This window comes from Acanthochromis polyacanthus, chromosome 1 (assembly GCF_021347895.1).
Source record: "Acanthochromis polyacanthus isolate Apoly-LR-REF ecotype Palm Island chromosome 1, KAUST_Apoly_ChrSc, whole genome shotgun sequence".
Taxonomy (NCBI): Eukaryota; Metazoa; Chordata; class Actinopteri; family Pomacentridae; genus Acanthochromis; species Acanthochromis polyacanthus.
In genome coordinates this window covers 42,255,149-42,274,025 of record NC_067113.1, presented here as the reverse complement: position 1 = coordinate 42,274,025, position 18,877 = coordinate 42,255,149, and the positions used below count along the sequence as shown (strand labels likewise).

General features: G+C 40.8%; 1 protein-coding gene across 5 annotated transcripts in view; it reads right to left on the bottom strand.

The window, feature by feature from the left end:
- The window catches only part of ppp1r12a (protein phosphatase 1, regulatory subunit 12A), a 59,331-nt gene that overhangs the window by 16,265 nt on the left and 24,189 nt on the right, over positions 1 to 18,877 (bottom strand). For 2 of the 5 annotated variants that reach the window (XM_022201745.2, XM_022201749.2), the window contains exons 3-15: positions 17,105 to 17,223; positions 12,752 to 12,911; positions 11,961 to 12,105; positions 11,811 to 11,885; positions 11,606 to 11,697; positions 10,916 to 11,073; positions 10,512 to 10,633; positions 6,692 to 6,916; positions 5,463 to 5,554; positions 5,062 to 5,175; positions 4,095 to 4,247; positions 2,531 to 2,695; positions 1,625 to 1,801 (exon numbers count right to left, since the gene is read on the bottom strand). In XM_022201745.2, the coding sequence (XP_022057437.1) occupies positions 1,625 to 1,801; positions 2,531 to 2,695; positions 4,095 to 4,247; positions 5,062 to 5,175; positions 5,463 to 5,554; positions 6,692 to 6,916; positions 10,512 to 10,633; positions 10,916 to 11,073; positions 11,606 to 11,697; positions 11,811 to 11,885; positions 11,961 to 12,105; positions 12,752 to 12,911; positions 17,105 to 17,223 (1,797 nt within the window). The remainder of the gene's footprint in view (positions 1 to 1,624; positions 1,802 to 2,530; positions 2,696 to 4,094; positions 4,248 to 5,061; positions 5,176 to 5,462; positions 5,555 to 6,691; positions 6,917 to 10,511; positions 10,634 to 10,915; positions 11,074 to 11,605; positions 11,698 to 11,810; positions 11,886 to 11,960; positions 12,106 to 12,751; positions 12,912 to 17,104; positions 17,224 to 18,877) is intronic. The other 3 variants (XM_022201750.2, XM_022201752.2, XM_022201746.2) reach the window with 2 other exon arrangements.

Sequence of the window (18,877 nt, the reverse complement as noted above, 5' to 3'; positions counted from 1 at the left end):
TGTTTTGGACAAAATATTTTACTGGCTTGTTTCGTCTGGATGTCCAAGGTTGGATTGTGGCCGTTTTTTGTGGAATATTTTCATCTGTGTGTAATAATGAACCCGGAAATGTGAGTCGCGCTGTGTACGTTGAAGCCGTGTATAGAGAACGGATGGATGAATATTCGTTGTTTGTTGGACAAATGTGTTTTTCTCACCCGCTGTAGTAATCACATCTGAAAGTGGTTTATACCGGCGGATTCATGAGAATCTAAGCTTTCCATCGGCGTATAGTGTTTGTATAATCGCGTTTGCAGTTTCAGACATTTAGCAAATTGCTTATGCAGATCTCAAAGTGTACCGCGGGCAGAACACTGAAGCGCAACAGGTTAACAAAAGGCCACCACAGCAGAGATTTCTATTGCGATCAATGGATTGCGGCCAGCGCTCACATTTGCAAGACAACCCTTGCTTTATTAGGACAACGTTCCGAGTGCCAGGTGGCAGGTGTAACCAATCCAATGGGAAAAATCACGTGTCCACAGTTGAAAAATACTGTACCAAGAAGAGAGTCTGCTGCAGTTGATTCAAGTTAATGATTAATCAGTTATTGACTGATAATGCGGCTGAAATTTTCCTGAAATGAACACGTCAGAGGCAAAATATTCCTGGAAAAGAAAAGCATATGGGACTGTTTTGCCTCCAAGACAAAGCTTTCAAAAGCATTCACATCTCCGTTTTAGGCTCAACAAGCAGCACATTGTGAGAAATGAAGAAGTGAGCTGCTCTGTCAGCCTGGAGCACACCTCTGTTGGCCACACAGGCGTATGAACTCATTCAGCGCAGAATGGAGCCTTGGCCTTTGAGGAAAATGTGCTGCTTCTGCCCACCTTCCTTATAAGGAGAAGTCGCTGGAGCAGTCTGGGCTCTTAAACAGCACTTCCCCACTCCCACTGTGACAGGTGGCTTATTTCAGCACCGCCAGAGGAAGACATGCACTCGACCCCACTCAAACACACACGTGCAAACACATACTTTCCACGAAAAAACTCTCACATGCTTCCTCTTTCACAGACAGGCAAACTCTCACTCGCTTCCCACAGTGACTGTGCAGGACGAAGATCACTAACTAGGAAGGAAATGCATCCGGATTATTGTTGAACTGAAGGAGGCTTTTAAGGGTTAACGGTAATAATTATCTGGACTGCTTACAGTAAATATTCTGAAGCGATATTAAACCCATTTCAGCTGAGAAATGGATTAGAAATGGGTAGGAAATATGTACAGTAAGTAAAAAAAGATAAGATGAAATCACAACTTGGAAAAGGCTCGTCTAAATCCGAAACAGCAATAAACAAAACTGCAAACAATATGGAATCAAACTGTATATATCATATCTAAGAGAGTAATAATAACCTGAAAATGTCCCATTCATTAAGAGGCCAGCATCAGCAAACAAAAACACAAATTCAAACTTTTTTTTTAGAGACCAAACACTTTATATTTCAGCACTATGCATGTTTGCAAATGTTTAAGAGCAAAACTAAGCTACGACACAAGAAGTATACAACAAACTGACACTATCAGTCATGAAAGGACATTCCTTTCTATGTTGCGTGGTTAAACAGACGTGTGTTTGCGTTACCTGCGTCTTTCAGAGCCAGTGACGGTGCCAGTGGTAGTGGTGGTAGTGGTAGATATGGCGCTGGTCGTAGTGGTGGATGTCGTGGTCGTGGTAGAGCCAGTGTTTATAGTGGGGATGACCGCAGCAGACTCTTTCTCCTTCTCCTTTTCCCTCTCTGCACTTTCCTCTGACCAGTACCTGTTTATACGCCAACGTTTCACAGAGAAACTTAGCTGGACAGATTCCATTTCGACTCCTTTTATACCGCTGAACTATATATACGATATGGCAGTCATACTGGATTTATTCCTACATCCAAATATACATTGATGCACTTCTAGGGCAAATTCCTCTCCATTTTATTTCCTGCAAGATGATCACGTTTAGATTTTGTTACAGAATTAATAATCTGTTAGCTAAATATACAATTGTTTTACGCAGATTACACAGCAGAGTGCTTCACTATGGGCTGCACAATATATTTGTTTTACTTTAAAACTTTACTTCAGAAAATAAATTTTAAAAAATGAGGCTTGTTTTCAATAACTGTTGAGTAAATAAACTAGACTGTGTAGTGTTGATCAGTTATGTGAATATTCTCTGCATTAGAATACTTTTTTACAATCCTATCGCCTTTGAAATTCTCTCTAATTCTTTTCATAAAAGCTTAAAACCACCTTTAGCGAGGATGAAAACATTTTTGGTTGAACTGGGGGCATTTTCAAAATTCTATTCTCGGTTTACATGAACTTTTTTCTGTCCAATGTGATACTTTAAAAACACGTTATGCAGACACAGCTATGGGCCTGTCGGCATGCATCACTGGATCTGGTTGAACAAAGTAAACGTAGCTTAAAGGACAGATTCAATAAACACACACTACTGAAAATGAGACTAATTTTTCTGTCCCAGGTGTGAATCCTGTACCTGCTGGTGAGACTGGTGGAGCCAGTGCGAGTGGAGGAGGAGCCCAGGCTGGAGAGCAGGCCGCGATGGCCTGTGGGCGAGGTAACAGATGAGGAGGTGGTGGTGGTCATGGAGGAGGAGGTGGTCGAGGAGCTCAAGTCCTCGTGTCTTCTGCCAAAAGAGCCGCTGTAGAATAAAGGAGCCACTATTAAAAGAGAGCTACATGCAAGCAGGGCTGAGTGACTGCAGCTAATGGCAATTATTTTGTTCGATACTGTGGCAGAAATCTTGAACCGTCTTAATTAGGATTGATGAATCTAATTCCGGTGAAATATTTTTGCTGTCTTTTTACATTAAGACAGTTTATTATATCACACAGTTTTAGTGCATTAACTGTGCTAGAATGCACTGGAAGCTGATATAATTGAGGGAGAACACACAAAACTAATAAATCATCCCACAAAGTCCGAGGTTACTACAGAAACAGAAGTTACGTTAGTTTTAATAGCTTTGATTAATTAAATGGGGAAATCCCATTATCGATTCTTTTAAAACTAAACTGAACACACTTTTACATACAATTAAAGTATTACAAGAGGACATTATTTGTGTCGTAGGCTCATGAATAGGGCTGCAACTGAAGATTGTTTTCTCAATTGATCAATTATTTGCTTGGTATTAAATGTTAAAAAGGGCAGGAAAATAGCGGTATGCGTTGATCAAACCCCATCATCACGTCCACTAATGTTCAGTTTTCACTACATCTCAGAAGTTTGGTATCAGGGAATTTTTTTGTCATTTTTTCTTAGAAAAATAACTTAAATCCTCAATTAACCCTCTTGTCATCCTGCAGGTCAAAATTTACCCATTTTAAAGTTTGAAAATTTAGAAAAAAAAATACATTTTCACAGTGAAACTTCTGATGTCCACATTTTACATTTTTGGGAGATTTTTCAACATTTTTTGGTGGAAAAAAAAATGTTAAAAGTGTTTCTTAAGAACATTCACACACACACACACACACACACAAAAAAAATCAACCAAAATCCAGTGAAATTCGCTGGATTTTGGTTGATTTTTTTGTGAATGTTCTTAAGAGAATATTAGAAGTTTTATTGATAATAAATATCTAAACATTTTAGATATTTTTAGGATTTTTTTTTTGGAAGATTTTTACTAATTTTCTGAAAGTATTTACAAGAACTTTCTTGTCAAATTTGGGGGATTTTTTAGTGCCCGTAAATGAGGAACACGGGAGGATTAAGCGATCATCAAAATACTTGGCAATCAATCTAATAGCTGAAAACTCTTTAATTATTTGATAGTGCACTACTTCTTCTGTTCAAAATCAGTGAAACAGCATGACAAGTTGTTCTATTTTCCTGCTAAAATTAATTTAAACTTTGTCAAGAGCAATTGGAGAAACCGCTAAGCCAAATCTTAACCACGTCATCCAGCAGAATGAACTCATTTGGACATTACACATAACCGATGAGTACATGGTGGCCACTCCAGCAGAGCAGAGATGCAGTCAGAAAGGACAGGTGGGTGTGGAGACGACGGTGCCCCGGTGAGGCTGGTGTACCTGCGGTAAATGCTGTAAGACTGGTAGTGGGAGGCGGGTGGCTGCCAGGGTTTAGTATTACAGGTGTTAGGGTCCAAGCTGGAGGTTGACGAAGACTTGGCTGGCACGTCCCGCGTGCTGCCGCTCCGCCCTATTGCTAGCGTATGGGACGTGCTAGCGTGTTGGCAGGCAGGTGGGCGAGAGAGGCATGTTAGCGGTGGAGGCGCACACACACATATATAAAGTACAGGAAACATACATATTCAAGACTATTAAGCTTTGACACACTAATGGTGCATTCATGTCGTACGGGAGCAGCTAGACAACCGAAAGCAGAACTCGTGGGAAGCTCAGGAGTTCAGTAATGTTTAACTGATTTCATTGTGAGAAGGAGTAAAATTTCCTCACTAGATTCAAGGATTGTTGAAATCAAAAGTCAGAAACCTGGAAAATTACAAGAAATGACAAGTTCCCAAGTAGCTTTTACAAGCTGAAAACTGGGGTGATTTCATCAGCTGGATCATAGCCAAGTTCTCTCCCATACGATATGAATGCAGCATAAGTCCATGTCTAGGTTCTGTGCCATCAACAACCCTGGGAATGTGATTTATCTCAGCGTCTCGGCTCGTTAAAACATCCGAGTAATGCGATGCAAATTCAGGGGCACAGCAACCTGACAGGACAGGTACAGTCATGCAACAGACTCCGTGGCAGTGATAGAAAGAGGCGTTGGGCTGATTTGCATGGCTTTCTCAGTAGCTGCTGCAAATGAAAGCATGTACGTACACATCTCTGATGACATCGTTACAAGCAAAATGCAGATGACTGATACAACAACTATCAATCATGACTACATAATAGTTTAGCTCCAAAGCTATGCAAGTCAACCAGGTAATGGATCAACACATCAGATCAGATGGAGCAGAGATCTGATGACGAGATGAGGGATGGAGGTTTGGTAGAGGTCTGTATTGCCGTGGAGGCTAACCTGCGCTGGTAGCTGGGGGTTCGGTTGGTGGAGGCGCTTCCTTCACTGTTCTTCAGGTCGTCATCCCAGCGTCGCCGGGTGTAGGAGCCACTACGTATCAGAGCGGTAGAGTCCCTGGGGAACCACAAGCTAGAATAGCACCCTATGCTTCCAGTAACAAATACTGACATGTAATACTAAAGCTACTGTATGTGCTCCCCTTCATTTTCATGAATTCTATTAAACTGTCAAGATCTATCATAACATTATTGCACAACATTACAACTATCAAAGGCAGCTGCTCAGGGCCACACACACCATGCAGTGCATTTGGGCTTTTTGCCTGCAACACAGCAGCGGGCAACAGGAGCCACTCGTGCCAATACATGTTTGCACAGAGCCGCTCGGCTCCGGGGCTTCACCTGTTTTCCTTCTCGTCGATGTCTGATGTGCTGGCCAATCTCCTGGGGATGGTCGGGGCCACATAGGCAAGTCGGGTTCCTTTGTCTTTTTCCTGTAGGCAGCAAAACAAGCAGGCCCATGTTAGTGAGCATTTGTGAAGAGCTGTCAAGCACTGCTACAGGAGTTTTTAACTAGAAGTGCTGTTAAAAATGAATGATGGCCCTTTAGTCTTAATGGATTGCTTATAAAAACACTGCAGTTCATAGAAGCAATGACTTCTTACTTTTCAAGCAAATACAGTCATGGGAAACAGCATTAGATGACCCTTATCACCAAAAAACAATGGTTATGTAATCAAGTACTAGCTCATGTGTGTATTACGTGACTACAACAGACAGAAAAGAAAACATGGAATATCTAAAAGCACTGTTTTTTAAAATGTGGGGAAAAAAAGGCGAAATTCGCTGGATTTTGGTCGATCGTTTCGTGAATGTTCTTAAAGGAAATATTATAAGTTCTACTGATACATATGTAATCACTTTAGATATTTTTAGGATTTTTTGGGAAGATTTTTACTCATTTTTTCAAAATATTTACAAGAATTTTCTTGCCAAATTTGGGGGATTTTTTTATACAAAACTTCTCAGGGAAACTTTGAAAGAATTATTGGAATTTTCTTCCTGAAGGTTTTGCAAATTTTCAGAAATTTGGGGAACTTTTTGTTGAACTTATGGATTTTTTTTAAACAAGGAAACAATATTTTTTTGTGCCTTCAAATAAAGACAGCAGGAGGGTTAAGTGATTTTGGCTATTATCAAGAAAACCATGGAGAATGTCTCAATATCAGCTCTTAAATAAAACTCTGATGAGTTATTTTTTGTTGTTATCATTACAATTGTCCAAACAAATGGACCTTTAGTTGGACCAGGCATTAAAATGTACAACAAAACAAGGCTGGTCTGAACATTTCTTCTGTGACTGTATATATTGTAGCAAGGTAATCAATGAGATCCATAAAAGGAGCTCATTACATGGATAAAAGAAGCACAGACTCAAATACACTATCCATTCATACTTTTGTATATGTATACTACAAGGCCTTTCTCTAATATCTGCAAAAGGAAACAGGAAGAAAGGATTAGATAACTTGCTGGTTATGTGACCATCTTGGGACCTCCTGGTGGCACTGCCGTGTTCGATAGACATAAAACATAACTGAAATATATCAAGAAAAGAAAATATGGCTGACCTTCTCCTTGTCTTTGTTGTCCAGGGACGAGGAGAGACGAGGACTGGAGGCTGAGCGCATCACCCCAGTAGTGTCCTTCTCCCTCTGAGCCTCCTTGGTGGCTGTAATCTCCGCTAGCGCTCCATAGCTGCCCGTCTTCCTCAAACCGAGACGCCACGACGACGGAGACTCGTCCTTCCTCTCCTCCTCCACTTTGGCCGAAACCTTTCCTGCTGGCTGAGTGACCTGAACAGGCGGAAATCGCGGCAGCTTAGTTAACGACGAATCAACCGTTTCTAAGCACGGAGATATTAAATGAGATTTTTAGTCGTTCTGGTAAGTAACACAAACATCAATCGGGTCAAAACGGTTTGGATTAATCCACAGGGGCTGAAGTTTTTAGTTTTTAGGAAAAAACCCTAAAAAAGGCCATTTTAAAAGGGACGACATGCCAGCTGAGAGATGCAGGATCAGACTAAATTCAGAGGCAAAAAAATATACACTTGTTTCTGATTCCACTACTGAACAACGCGTCACTCAACCTGTGACACATTAAGGGCTTATTTTATAGTTTTCACAAAAAGCTGTGGCCACATATGCATTTGAAACAACGATCAGAAGATGACAAGCAACTAAACAAAACACAGAAGCCACACGGACACGAAGTGAAAGGAGGATTAGGGCAGTGCGCTTGTGGATTACAAGTGAGAGCGACACCATGTAAGGTCGGTGAGTGGAAGTCGGCCACGGAGAGGTTCAATCACGACTTGGGTTTTTCCACTGTGGGTGGTTCTTCACGCCGCACCACGCCAGGAACACTACATACGATCTGACAATTTCTTCACAATAAAGATTAACAAGCTTTTAGTGTGAAGCACCAACAGCAAGAAATGTTTGGTTTACATCAGCAGTGACTTAACACACGTCTGAGATTCCTGAAAACGACGAATAAACAGTAAATTAAGGCGAATACCTGAATGTGAAAGCAACAGCTTCACAGCACAGAGATTCAGATAGAAACTTCTTAAACAGGGGTGTCAAACGCGGCCAAAACCGGCCCTCAAAGTGTAAAAATTAAAGAGAAGACATTAACTGCAGATTGTAAATCAGCAAAACTATAAATTGAAAATAATTTTTATACCATGACAAGCTGTTTTAATCATACAGTAAAATATTATATTGCTCATTCTTCTTTTGTCATTTTGTGCCTCATTTTTGTAATATTTTGTCCTGTTTTTTGTTTGTTGTCTTTTTTTGTCTGACTTTTGTCGTTTGTGTAATGTTTTTGTCATTTTGCGTTTTACTTTATTCATAGTTTTGTGTGTTGCTATGGCGTTCCCTTTTTGTCTCGCTTGTGTTTTTTGTCTATTTTTGTCGTTCTGTTCTTTTTTGCCACATGTTTGTCTCGTTTGTGTCCATTTTTTGTCGCTTTGTAACTTCTTTGGTCTAATTTTTTGTCTTTTTTTGTTTTGTGTCGTTTGTCTCTTTTTGCTGCTTTGTTTCTCGTTTTTGCAACATTTTGTCTTGTTTTTGTAGTTTTATGTTTGACTTGTCGTTTGTCTCATGTTTGTCGTTTTGTGTTTCCTTGTCTCGTTTGTGTTGTTTAATCAATTTTTTTTGCCATTTTATGTTTTGCTTTATCCGTAGCTTTGTGTGTTGTTTTGTCGTTGTGTGTTTTCTTTTTGTCTCGCTTGTGTTTCTTGTCTATTTTTGTCCTCCTGTTCTTTTTTGTCTCATTTGGGTCCATTTTTTGTCGCTTTGCGTCTCATTTTTTTTAGAACATTTTGTTTTGTTTTTGTTGCTTTTGTCTTTTTGTTGTTTTTATCATAAAGCAAAATACTACATCGTTAAGTTCCAGATAGCTGTGACCAAATGTGTTCCTTTGTAGTCACTGATCTGAAAGTTGTAATATGTAAATGATAAACTGAGGCATCATGTTTTTGAAATTGAACTTTTCTTTAGAAATTTCAGGTTGTTCATGATGTTTTGTAGAAAGATAATTCCTTTCAAATGTGAACATTTTCAGGATGCACCTTTTGGCACTAAAACAAAGGAAACATTCAGAGTTGTGGTTATTTACAGGTTATTACGCTGTGTGTGATTTTACTGGTTCAGCTCACTTGAGATCAAATTCAACCACATGTGGCTCCTGGATTCAAATGAGTTTGACAGCCCTGTTTTAAAACATCAAAAGCTTAACTACTTTATTACTTGTTTCTTTCTCGTCTCCAGCACAGTTTAGGTGTTGCAGACATGAGAAGAGACCGGTACAGGCTGGTCGCGGTTGATAGTGAGATAAAGTGGGCCGACCAACGCCAGTGGAAAAACCCTACATCACCTCGATCAGGCCAGGGTGGTTAGGGGAGTGTTTAGTACTTTCTCAGTGCACAGGTGCATGTGGGATGAGAGAACAACTCTGGTGCACACCAATGCCTCACCATAGGTTTTTTGGGCACTAGAGAAATGCCAGTTTTGCGCAAACCTTGACGCCACAATGCAGGACAGCCTGGCTCCGGCACAGGCATGAGAGGAGTAATACAATCAAACTAAAGCCAACCAAGACAAGAGCCCAGGATGAGAAGGATGCAGAGGAGGGAGGGAGGAAGGGAGGATAACAGAGAGGTTGAGACAGAGAAAAAGCCAGAATAAGACAGAAGCAGCAGCAGTAGCGGCAAAAGAAACACACTTTATGGGCAAGGACAGGTATTTAAAAGCCCAGTCACACCACATAGTGCTCACTGCCGAACTGAGGGGGCTGCAGCTCGCATGTTTTCAGTTAGAACAAGTGATAGATCCAAACGTTTGGATCTGGACGTCGTTAATGATTTGCTCACTTATTAGACAGAAGACATTGTGGTGTGTGATCACTAGGCTTCAAATAAGGTTTGGAACAAGAAGTTTATTGCAAGAAAAGAAGCAAAAAAAAAAAAACAACATTTAGAAAGCCTTGGATAGGTGGCCACTGGGTGCAGACAGTCGACTGCAGGGTAGAATTTAACCTAAAAAGGAGGACGCATTCAGAGGAGACTAACAAGTGAAGTCTGCAGGTGGTGACTTACATAACGAAATGAGTCAGGGCTTTTAATATTAAAATGTATCCGTCTACTTGCCAGCATGTCGGCAATTAAAACATTTGAAATTTGTTTCAATTAGTCACATACAAGGTCACATATGAGATAATATTGAGTAAGATATGTCCTCGGAGACATTCATCTGATTCTCTCTGGTTAAACGTTTGGCCATATTTTGCCAGCAGAGGGCAGCAGAATCAAAAGTGGGACATTGCTGCCATACAAGCCTTGGTTTTCTCCCAAACCACAACCTCAGTCTACTGCACAAGACACTCTGGCCTACTAGTAACCAGACAGCCTCATAGTAAACTGTTAACATCATCCACCAATCATCCTCACTGTGCAGCCTGTTGCCATTGTTGTTACAGACTATTAGTTGGAAGTAGTAAATCTCATGACGTCTGTTAGCTGCACCATGAAGAGCAAATCACAAACACGGTTGGCCTGGTGGCCTGGAATATGTACTTGAGACTAATTTATGTAACTCTGTGTATTTAGGTTTGTGTTCGAGGGGGGAAAGCTGGCAAAGAGGTTGTAAATTCTAGTGATTTGCGCACATAATGTGACACAAACAGGGCAACAAAAAAGCTTCATGTAACAGAGGAGTGGTAGCTCCTACTTAAAGACGTTTGATTACATCATGACTGCACTGTAGCATTTAACTTCCTCAAAAGCCTTTCAAAAACAAACTATTGAGTGAATTGGTCTGTTTTTTAAATGCAGCTTATGCCTGAGGAGCAGGTCGACAGGAGCCGTTCACCAGGCCATACCTTTTTAACTGGTGAAGTGGGGGACGTCACCTGGTTAGTGGGGCCAGTTGGAGAGGACACGGCGATGCTGGTCGGGCCGGACGTTGTGCTGTTGCTAACCGCCGCCGAAGGCTTGGTCTTGTCTGGAGGGGTTCAAATAAAAAGCTGCGTGTCATCAATAAAGCTTACAAGATCATGATGGCAAATTATATTAAGCATTTCACAGTAGCTCATAAAACTGTTTATTGAAAAGCATGCAGAAATCCTGTAATTATACATTACGTGGTAAAGTCGGACAGAAATGTATGGAATTCCAAAGAGCTTACTGAATAAGTGAGTTTAAGTGTCAAACAGAAAATGCTTTGGCTTTAGAAATGATTCGGCGATCCCACACAGTGAAGTCTAAAATAGGACGCACACAGTACCTGCTTCTGTCTCCGACTCTGAATCTTCTTCCTCCTCTTCTTCACTGGAGCAGCTTGATTCGTCCTTCTTCCCCTCCTCTTCTTCGTCCACCTTCTCCGGTTCTAAGGTCTCAATGCGAGGAGCGCTCTTCTCTGGCTCCAGAAGCAGTGTTTCTTTACTGCAACACGAAAATATTGATTCCATTAGTGGAGAACTACTGCATTGGTAGCCCTGTTTCCATTTTACTGGCACTTTCACAGAACATTGAAAAAAGGAAAACAAATTAAAAACCAAAAACTTTGGTCAGCTACGAGAGGAAAATTTCTGTCAAGCAAACAATAATCTGATTTGGCATTGGCCATGTTTCTTGTGGTCTGGAGTACGGGTGGGGGAAGATTTCCGATTCTTCGATGCGTCGCAATTCGGACGTGGACGAATCTGAATCGATTGAAAAACGTCCAAATTTCCATTATTTAACTCAGAAGGTTCTAAATAATGTGGAACTAAGAAGCGTGGTACACGTCATCTCTGAGACACTTTGGGATGGCCTCTCATTAACTTTTCTTAATGTGACACCTCAAAATGTACAAAAAAATCTAAATGAAACAAAAAGACACCTAATTAGTGATAACTTTGCCATAGAGGTGGTTAATAAAACCCTAAAACTAACTCAATATACCACTGATTATTTTTCATTGTCAACCATTTACCTCTTGATTGGTTTCAGTGATTGGTTGTTGTCCCCTGTGGTTGTTGTTTCAATCAAAGGAGATTTCTTAACGTCTTTCTTCTCGCTCATTAGCTGGAATGAAGGAAAGACACTTAGAATCCTGGCCAAGCAATGAAATCAGACAATAAAAATAAGCTTTACTTTAAGTGCAATACTTTATTCAATCAGCAGTCACACCGACTCACCAGATTTTGTTTCTTTTGTAGTTCTTCTAAGTATCCCAGAACATCTTCGTCTGCTACATCAAACGGGGTCTGGCCCTGAAGGAGACAAATAAATGTTAAAGACTGCACAGTACCTAATGACAGGATACCTCACTGTTCTGGTTAACTTACCATTTTATTAATGAGGTCCATGTCACATAGATTCTCCACCAGTATCCTACAGGCCTCCTCTTTGCCCCAGTGTGCTGCTGCATGTAGAGGAGTCCAGCCGTCATAGTCCTTAATATTTACATCATACCCTGCTTGGATTAAAAGCCTGCACAATAAAGCATGGAGGGAGGGGGAAACAAAAATAGTTTTCATTTGAAATGTTCTTCTCGGATTTGATTCTGTAAATTAATCTGTCAAGGTGCTGCCGGGGACAAGGTTTTTATAAGCGCGTCAGCATTGTAACCCTGGGTCAGATTTATGAGAGGCGGAGTCCACCCTGTAAAAATACACAGACTTAATCTGAAAATCTTAGTCATCCCATCGCAAAGCTGGACGAAGTTGGCATATTTCAAAGCCTTTCAACCTATTTCAGCCAATAAATCTGCCATTACAGGGAAAACATTTAGATCCCTGTCTTATGTATGGTAGTCGCGCTAAACATCTGAGATCTCAGAGCTATCTATGGCAGCAGCGTGTCCTGGCTGGTTTCCCAGACCAGATGGACAGGCGGTTGCAGTTCCTATCCTCAAGCAGTGTAACTGTATTAACAACCCACAGAGACAATGTCAGAACGGAAGACGACAAGATGCAGTGATGGAGATATGTCTGGTATTAGCAAAGAAAAACAGCGCTAGGCATCCCCACTGTCTTTACTATACACAGTATTTGTATAATATAGCATACAATAGAGCATTGATGTAACAACAAACCATAAATATGTTGGTCCTAAACTATTTTACACCAGGGCTTACTTTAAAACCTCCACGTATCCTTTAGCAGCAGCTACATGGAGCGCCGTTCCTCCTGATTTTGCATGTCGGATATCTTGGATCTGGCCGCTGTTGAGCCACTGCCGGGCATCCCTCAGCATGATCCGCTCCTCCTCTTTCCGGGCCGCCTCGATGTCCACTCCTGTTGAGACGGAGGAGAGCGATACTGTAAAAACTGACATCCAGGGATTACCCGCTATTTAGGAACAAGCTGCCAACTGTAACAGTGAACCCACAGAGGGAACAAGGCACAGTTACATCGAGACATTTACGAGTTCTACTTGCTTTACATCCCCAAGTAAGGTGTGTGAATGTTCGTAGAGAGAACAGAAAACATCTCAGTGCAAAGCGATGAGATAAATTATTGCATAATTTAAATACTGCCATGATAATGTTGTTAAACTGAAAGCCGTTACACAAGCTCAAACCCACACACCCCAGTAGTTAAGCCACACTTTAATGCTATACAATGCTTTTAAGCTTCTGTAAAGAAAAAAATAACATTCCTCTGACACCATCTCTAAATGCTAGGGTGCTGTCAGGCAGTTGTTCCGCTTTAGGGAACAGTTTTGTGCCAATATTCTGTCAATTCAGCAACGAAACAGTGGCTGCACACAAAAACACACACATCAGCGGGTTAAGTAGGTCAATATGTCTAAGCTATATGCTGCATGCAGGGCAGCAGTGAAAACAGGCGTGTATTGTCTTGTTGACACCTGGCTGGAACACAACACGGTCTGAAACACACTGCTGCATGAATCGTTGACTCTTCAGCTGAGCGTCAACTGTGTTGAACTGTATAAATAATGATCCGAGAAGTGCTCTGGGGCAGGAGCCAAAACCTCAGCTGATCTTATAGGTTTTTGTTAGACTCCCAAGGACACGTCACTCATTTCCCGGCAAACCCCAGAAAGCTTTAAGACCTCAGGTTTTTAACTCAATGAAAGGGCATCTGTTTAGAAAGTCTACCTTTTTTCTCAGGTTTATCGCCACACAGCAGGAGAGGAGCACAAGGAGAACACTTGATTTGCAAACAAAGTTAGTGATATGATTTCTACTCCTCCAGATACCCGATACTGTGTCTTTGAGTTTTTCAAAATATAGTAGCGTAAAGCAACTCACACCCAATGCAAGCTTACAGCAGGAACACTTGTTTAAGACTGGACATGTTGCTCGTTAAGAGGATTAGTGAGCTAAAGTCTAGGAAAGTGAAAGCAAATGGGAAGGAGGTGACATAGTGTCTGACTCTGAGTGGATTTCAAGTTTCATCTCAGCCAGAGCAGCTTTGTGACAAGGACTAAGGCTCTGTCTCACTATGCCTGTCTGGTCAGAAAAGCAGTAGTAATTCCTTCTTTATATGGGTACAAACAACCAATTTTTATTTCAGTCAAATTAGAACTGAGAAATGAATCAAAATGTTATCTGGGATTTGGTGTCACAGTAGCCACCTAAGTACAACTCTAACAAACAGCTAATATGTATTTATTCAAGTGAAGACTTCTACAAAAATGCCATAAATCAAGCTAAATTCTTCTGGACTTCATATGCCAGGGAATGTGAATTAGAGATACAGTAGGTTATAGTGAAATGGGTGCCAGCCAGGTAGGGCAACATCCTGTGATCTCTTGGGAAGCAGCCTACACTGCGTCTATAAAAAGCAGGGAGCCTAATGGCCTCTAAGTAGGACTACAGAACAAGACCCGAGTGGAAGAACTGGCAGCAGTTCAAAGATGAGTTTTACAAGAGAACAGCACATCTTCTACCTGAGCGTTAAGATAAAGATAAAATCCAACTAGACCAAAAAAGGACCTGTCTCCCATGTCGCCTTGCTAACACTATAACTACAGTACGCTTGGCAAAGACAGAGAAAAAAAATATTCACAGAAATCTACCCTGAAGCTAACACTCTGAACCTCAGATGTACGTGAAAGGTTTGATCTAAATCATCTGTCCTCTCTGTAGCACCCAGGCTAACAAGGACAGAGAGTGAGTTGGAAGCATTTACGAGGGCGTCCGCCTTAACAGGGACAGGCAGCAGCAGCTTTCACACAGCAGCTGATGGAGAAGAGAAGGCAGGCGAAGCAACACGGCTCCCTGGTCACTTGACCCAATCAGGGTCAAGAAGAGGACCTAGAGGTTGGCCCCACAGAGGGGCAACTATGGCCACACCATAACAAGTTTAACCCCATGACTGGTATCTCTTTGAGAGGAGACAATCACATTAGAAACATACAGACGTGTTACACAACAGCCAGTTGCATAATGCTGCCTGCTACCTCCAGCATAAAGAACTGAGCTATGGATTGTCTGCTGCTGCCCTCCAGCCAGGATCACCACAAACTCACTCTGCAGTCGAGTTTATCATGAAAACAGCTTCATGCAAGTGTGAATAAATACAAAAATATAAAGATAAGGATCCAACTTGAACATTCAATATCCATGTGATGAAAAAGTAAAGTCTATGATTATGGCAAATGAAGATTCACGTTTGTTTTTGTGCATTAGCCAGTGATGGACATGAGGAGGCAACGGCAAATCAAAGCCGACAGCAGCCACTGTATGAGGAGCTCGAGGTTTGGGTGGGTGCAGATCTCACTACTGTTACATAATATGGCCAAGGAGCGTAACATACAAGCAGCACTCCGGGTGTGATTATCACTGGATGCCATAGGTTTTCAAACACTTGGACCTTGAAATGAGAGTCAAGGGATCGACAGCTTAGAGGTGACCTTTTTTCCCCCTCGAGATTGTTGAAAGTGTAAGACAGCTTAAGACTACACATGCACTTAAAATCAGTGTATAGTGCGAGTATGGCTATAGTCAGCCAAATAAAATTACGGAATTTGTACCTACTTTTCATATAATGGATTGGTTACAAGGGGAAAAAAATCTGCACATTGCCTCTAGATTAATTAAAAATCAGCCACAACAAGCTGATTGCACTCAATCTGTTAAACTTACTGGAATGAATTAAAATAAACTTAAAAAGTGATTTATTATACATTGAAATGACGACAGACTCGAAGCAGAACGGTGCACACCTGCCCATACTTATACAATTCCTGATCACCGCAATAGAACTATTTTGAAATGCAAAGCAGACAAGTTAGTCCACTGTTTTGAGGTGTGAAAACTGCTGTTCGCAAAGTTCACACTGGACTCTTTATCCAGCTGCTTTAATAAAATTGTAGCCACATCAACAACTTCTTTGTCATTTGTTTGCAGCTGAATCTGAGTAAACATTCAGTAGATGTTAAATAAGTGGTTGAGTGACTTTAAAATTGAGAAAATAAGGAGGTGCTCACAGGTCGTTTGTTCCTCCTGCTGCAAAATTAGGAGCTTTTTCCCTTTCACACCATGGACTGTTCATTGGATGAGAGCCCATCAACCAACCGACTGATCACTCGATACACTCGACTATAGTCCTAATAGGGACGCTCAATCTTCTGACCTTGTGGGCAAAATTTCATATAAATCTCTAATGAGGATGGTGCATCCATATCAAGACACATACGACTGACAAACTGTGCAAGATTTGCATCTCAAACTTACTGCAAACCATTAATAACCACGATAAAATGTCACTCTTCTTGCTGTATGCAAATAACATTGTGTAAAAGATTAAGATGCACAGTTTGGTAAAGGAAGTGAAAAACATGCCACAGAGAAGGGCAAGCCAGCCAAACTTTATTTGTGAATATGAGCTGAGGATCACCCCTCTGGCCTGGAGCCAGTTAACACATCTGTGCATGGCCTCTCACCATAGAGGAGGGCCTTTCATCAAGAATGCCCAGGACAAAAATAGAAAGACCAAACGTTTCAGTTTGGATTCATCACATGAGAGCTCACAACACAGCTGGATCAGTTTTCCATGTTATGTAAGTTTTCATGAAGCGAGCAAGTGAAAAACAGCAGGTGACTGACACCCAGTGAGAATTCAGGTACTATTTGAAAACATACTCATACATGCATGAAACGCACACGGGGCCCCTACCAGGTATGTTACCTTCAGCATGGCCCCAGGGATCATGACGTAAGGATTGTTTCAAGACATCATACGAAGTAAAGATTACACAACATTGCTGAAAGCATCTTAACCATTGTACATACTCTAAACTGAAGCTTCCAAATACCGGCATCAGCCACACCACCAGTACTCACCTGCCTCCACTACCTTCTTACATACTGCCTATATTATCAGTCATTACATGAATTTGATGCTGACATACTGCAGAGCATTTTTAAACCAGCAGCAGTAAGGCAAGTGTGGTAAATAGAGAGAGGTAGTCCAGTGTGGAACAAACAGCAGAATTCAAGGTGTTTGTAATGCTGTACCTTGCCGGTTGATCTCATTTTGCAGGAGCTCCTCCATTGCCTCCTCTTCAGCGATGTCCAGAGGTGTCTCACCCTCACTGTTGACAACTCCTACACTAGCACCCTGGCTAATGAGATACCTGCAAAAATAAAATGCAAAACACACAAAACAATTACACCTGTGGCAGAGGGTATTTTTGAAAACCAGTTGGAGGTCTAACTTTACACTTCGACGGGGTGAAAAGGAAAGAAAGGACTTTTTTAACACATGAGGAAACAGTAGAAGGGCAGCAGATGTGTAATGTTTCTTTTGATTTAATGCCAACATTGGTTGACACTACGTCGTAGTCTGAATCTTCTGGTTACTTCTAGATCAAATTATATTCATTTATTAATTGCACAGATTCTAGTGATTACAATGCCTACAGTTCATTATTATTTATTCTAATTTAAAAATCACTGTCCCATGCTGGTATCACCTCCCCATAAGATGGTAATATGGAAACTCTTTCACATAAACAAGCATCCAAATGAGAAAAGAGAACTTCCAATCTCTTAAAGAACATTTTTTAAATTGTGCAAAGATTTAACCTGAAGGCACAGGTTCAAAAAGGTAAGAAGCTGATGTGCACGTGCTAATAATTTAAAGCACATGGTAAAAAAAACAAAGACATTTTTTTTCCACTAAGTTCAGAGACCTTTTATATAGGGAGGCTCAATGTCAGTATTTACATTTTGATGAGGAGCATAGGAGTTGTAGGTATTTTGTAAAGAAAACAGAGCTGCACATATATGGACAAAATGATAACCGTGACTATTTTGTTCAATGCTGAGAGATCATGACTATTTATCACGATTATTCATTGATTTTGTGAAGCTATCACCCTGCTAATGAACATGTCTTTTCATCAAAGTAAGACTTAAAATCTTCATCTGAACTCAGTGAACCCAAGCTGAAATCAATTAACATGGGATGCTTTCTATGAATGGAACACGCTTTTGTAAACATCAATACTGCAATCCTGTTTATTTAATTTAATTGTGATTAATTTACAATTTATTGTGCAGCTCTAATATAAAAGAAGCATTCTGTGCATAGTTATGGTATTTATGGCCGCTTTAATATAGATAACATAAGTTATTTTTCATTTTTCCTTTAGAAGATAGAATTTCTCAGAATTTGTCACATTAAGAATTTGATCCAAACATTTTGTTAGTGGAGCTCTTGCTTTTCATAAATAATTTATTGGAATGAATGAACAGCTTTTGTCTGCGTAACCCCAAAGGCTCATCATCTGAAAGCATGAAAAATGCATTAAAAAAAAACCTCCATGGATGAAATCAGACAACCAAAATAAAGCTGAACACTGTATTTGTGGCTAGATAGCGATTTAACCCTTTACAAGCTCACCTCCCCCCCAGCAGTGATTCAACACATTTTAATCATTCACCATGTTGAGTTCAGCTGTTTCTAATTAAAGCTGTGGCGAGACTCGGGCCCTTCTCATTAGACCGACACACCACTTGAAACGCATTCAGCGCTTATGACTTCCCCCCAAATGGCAACTGACTGACTAGAGTTACATTTCAAAGTTTTATATCTTTTTGATTGGACTTTCTATTCTGCCTATTTTAGGTTGACTTTACTAGGTTTGATGGCTTTGCGGTCTGGAGTCCCCACTGTGGGCCCCTTAACCAGCCCTACAATTACATGGCTGTGGTGCCACCAGGGGCTCACAGATACAGGCCTGCTTTGCAAGTTCCTGTTACTGTGAATGAGGATGCTGGGATTAA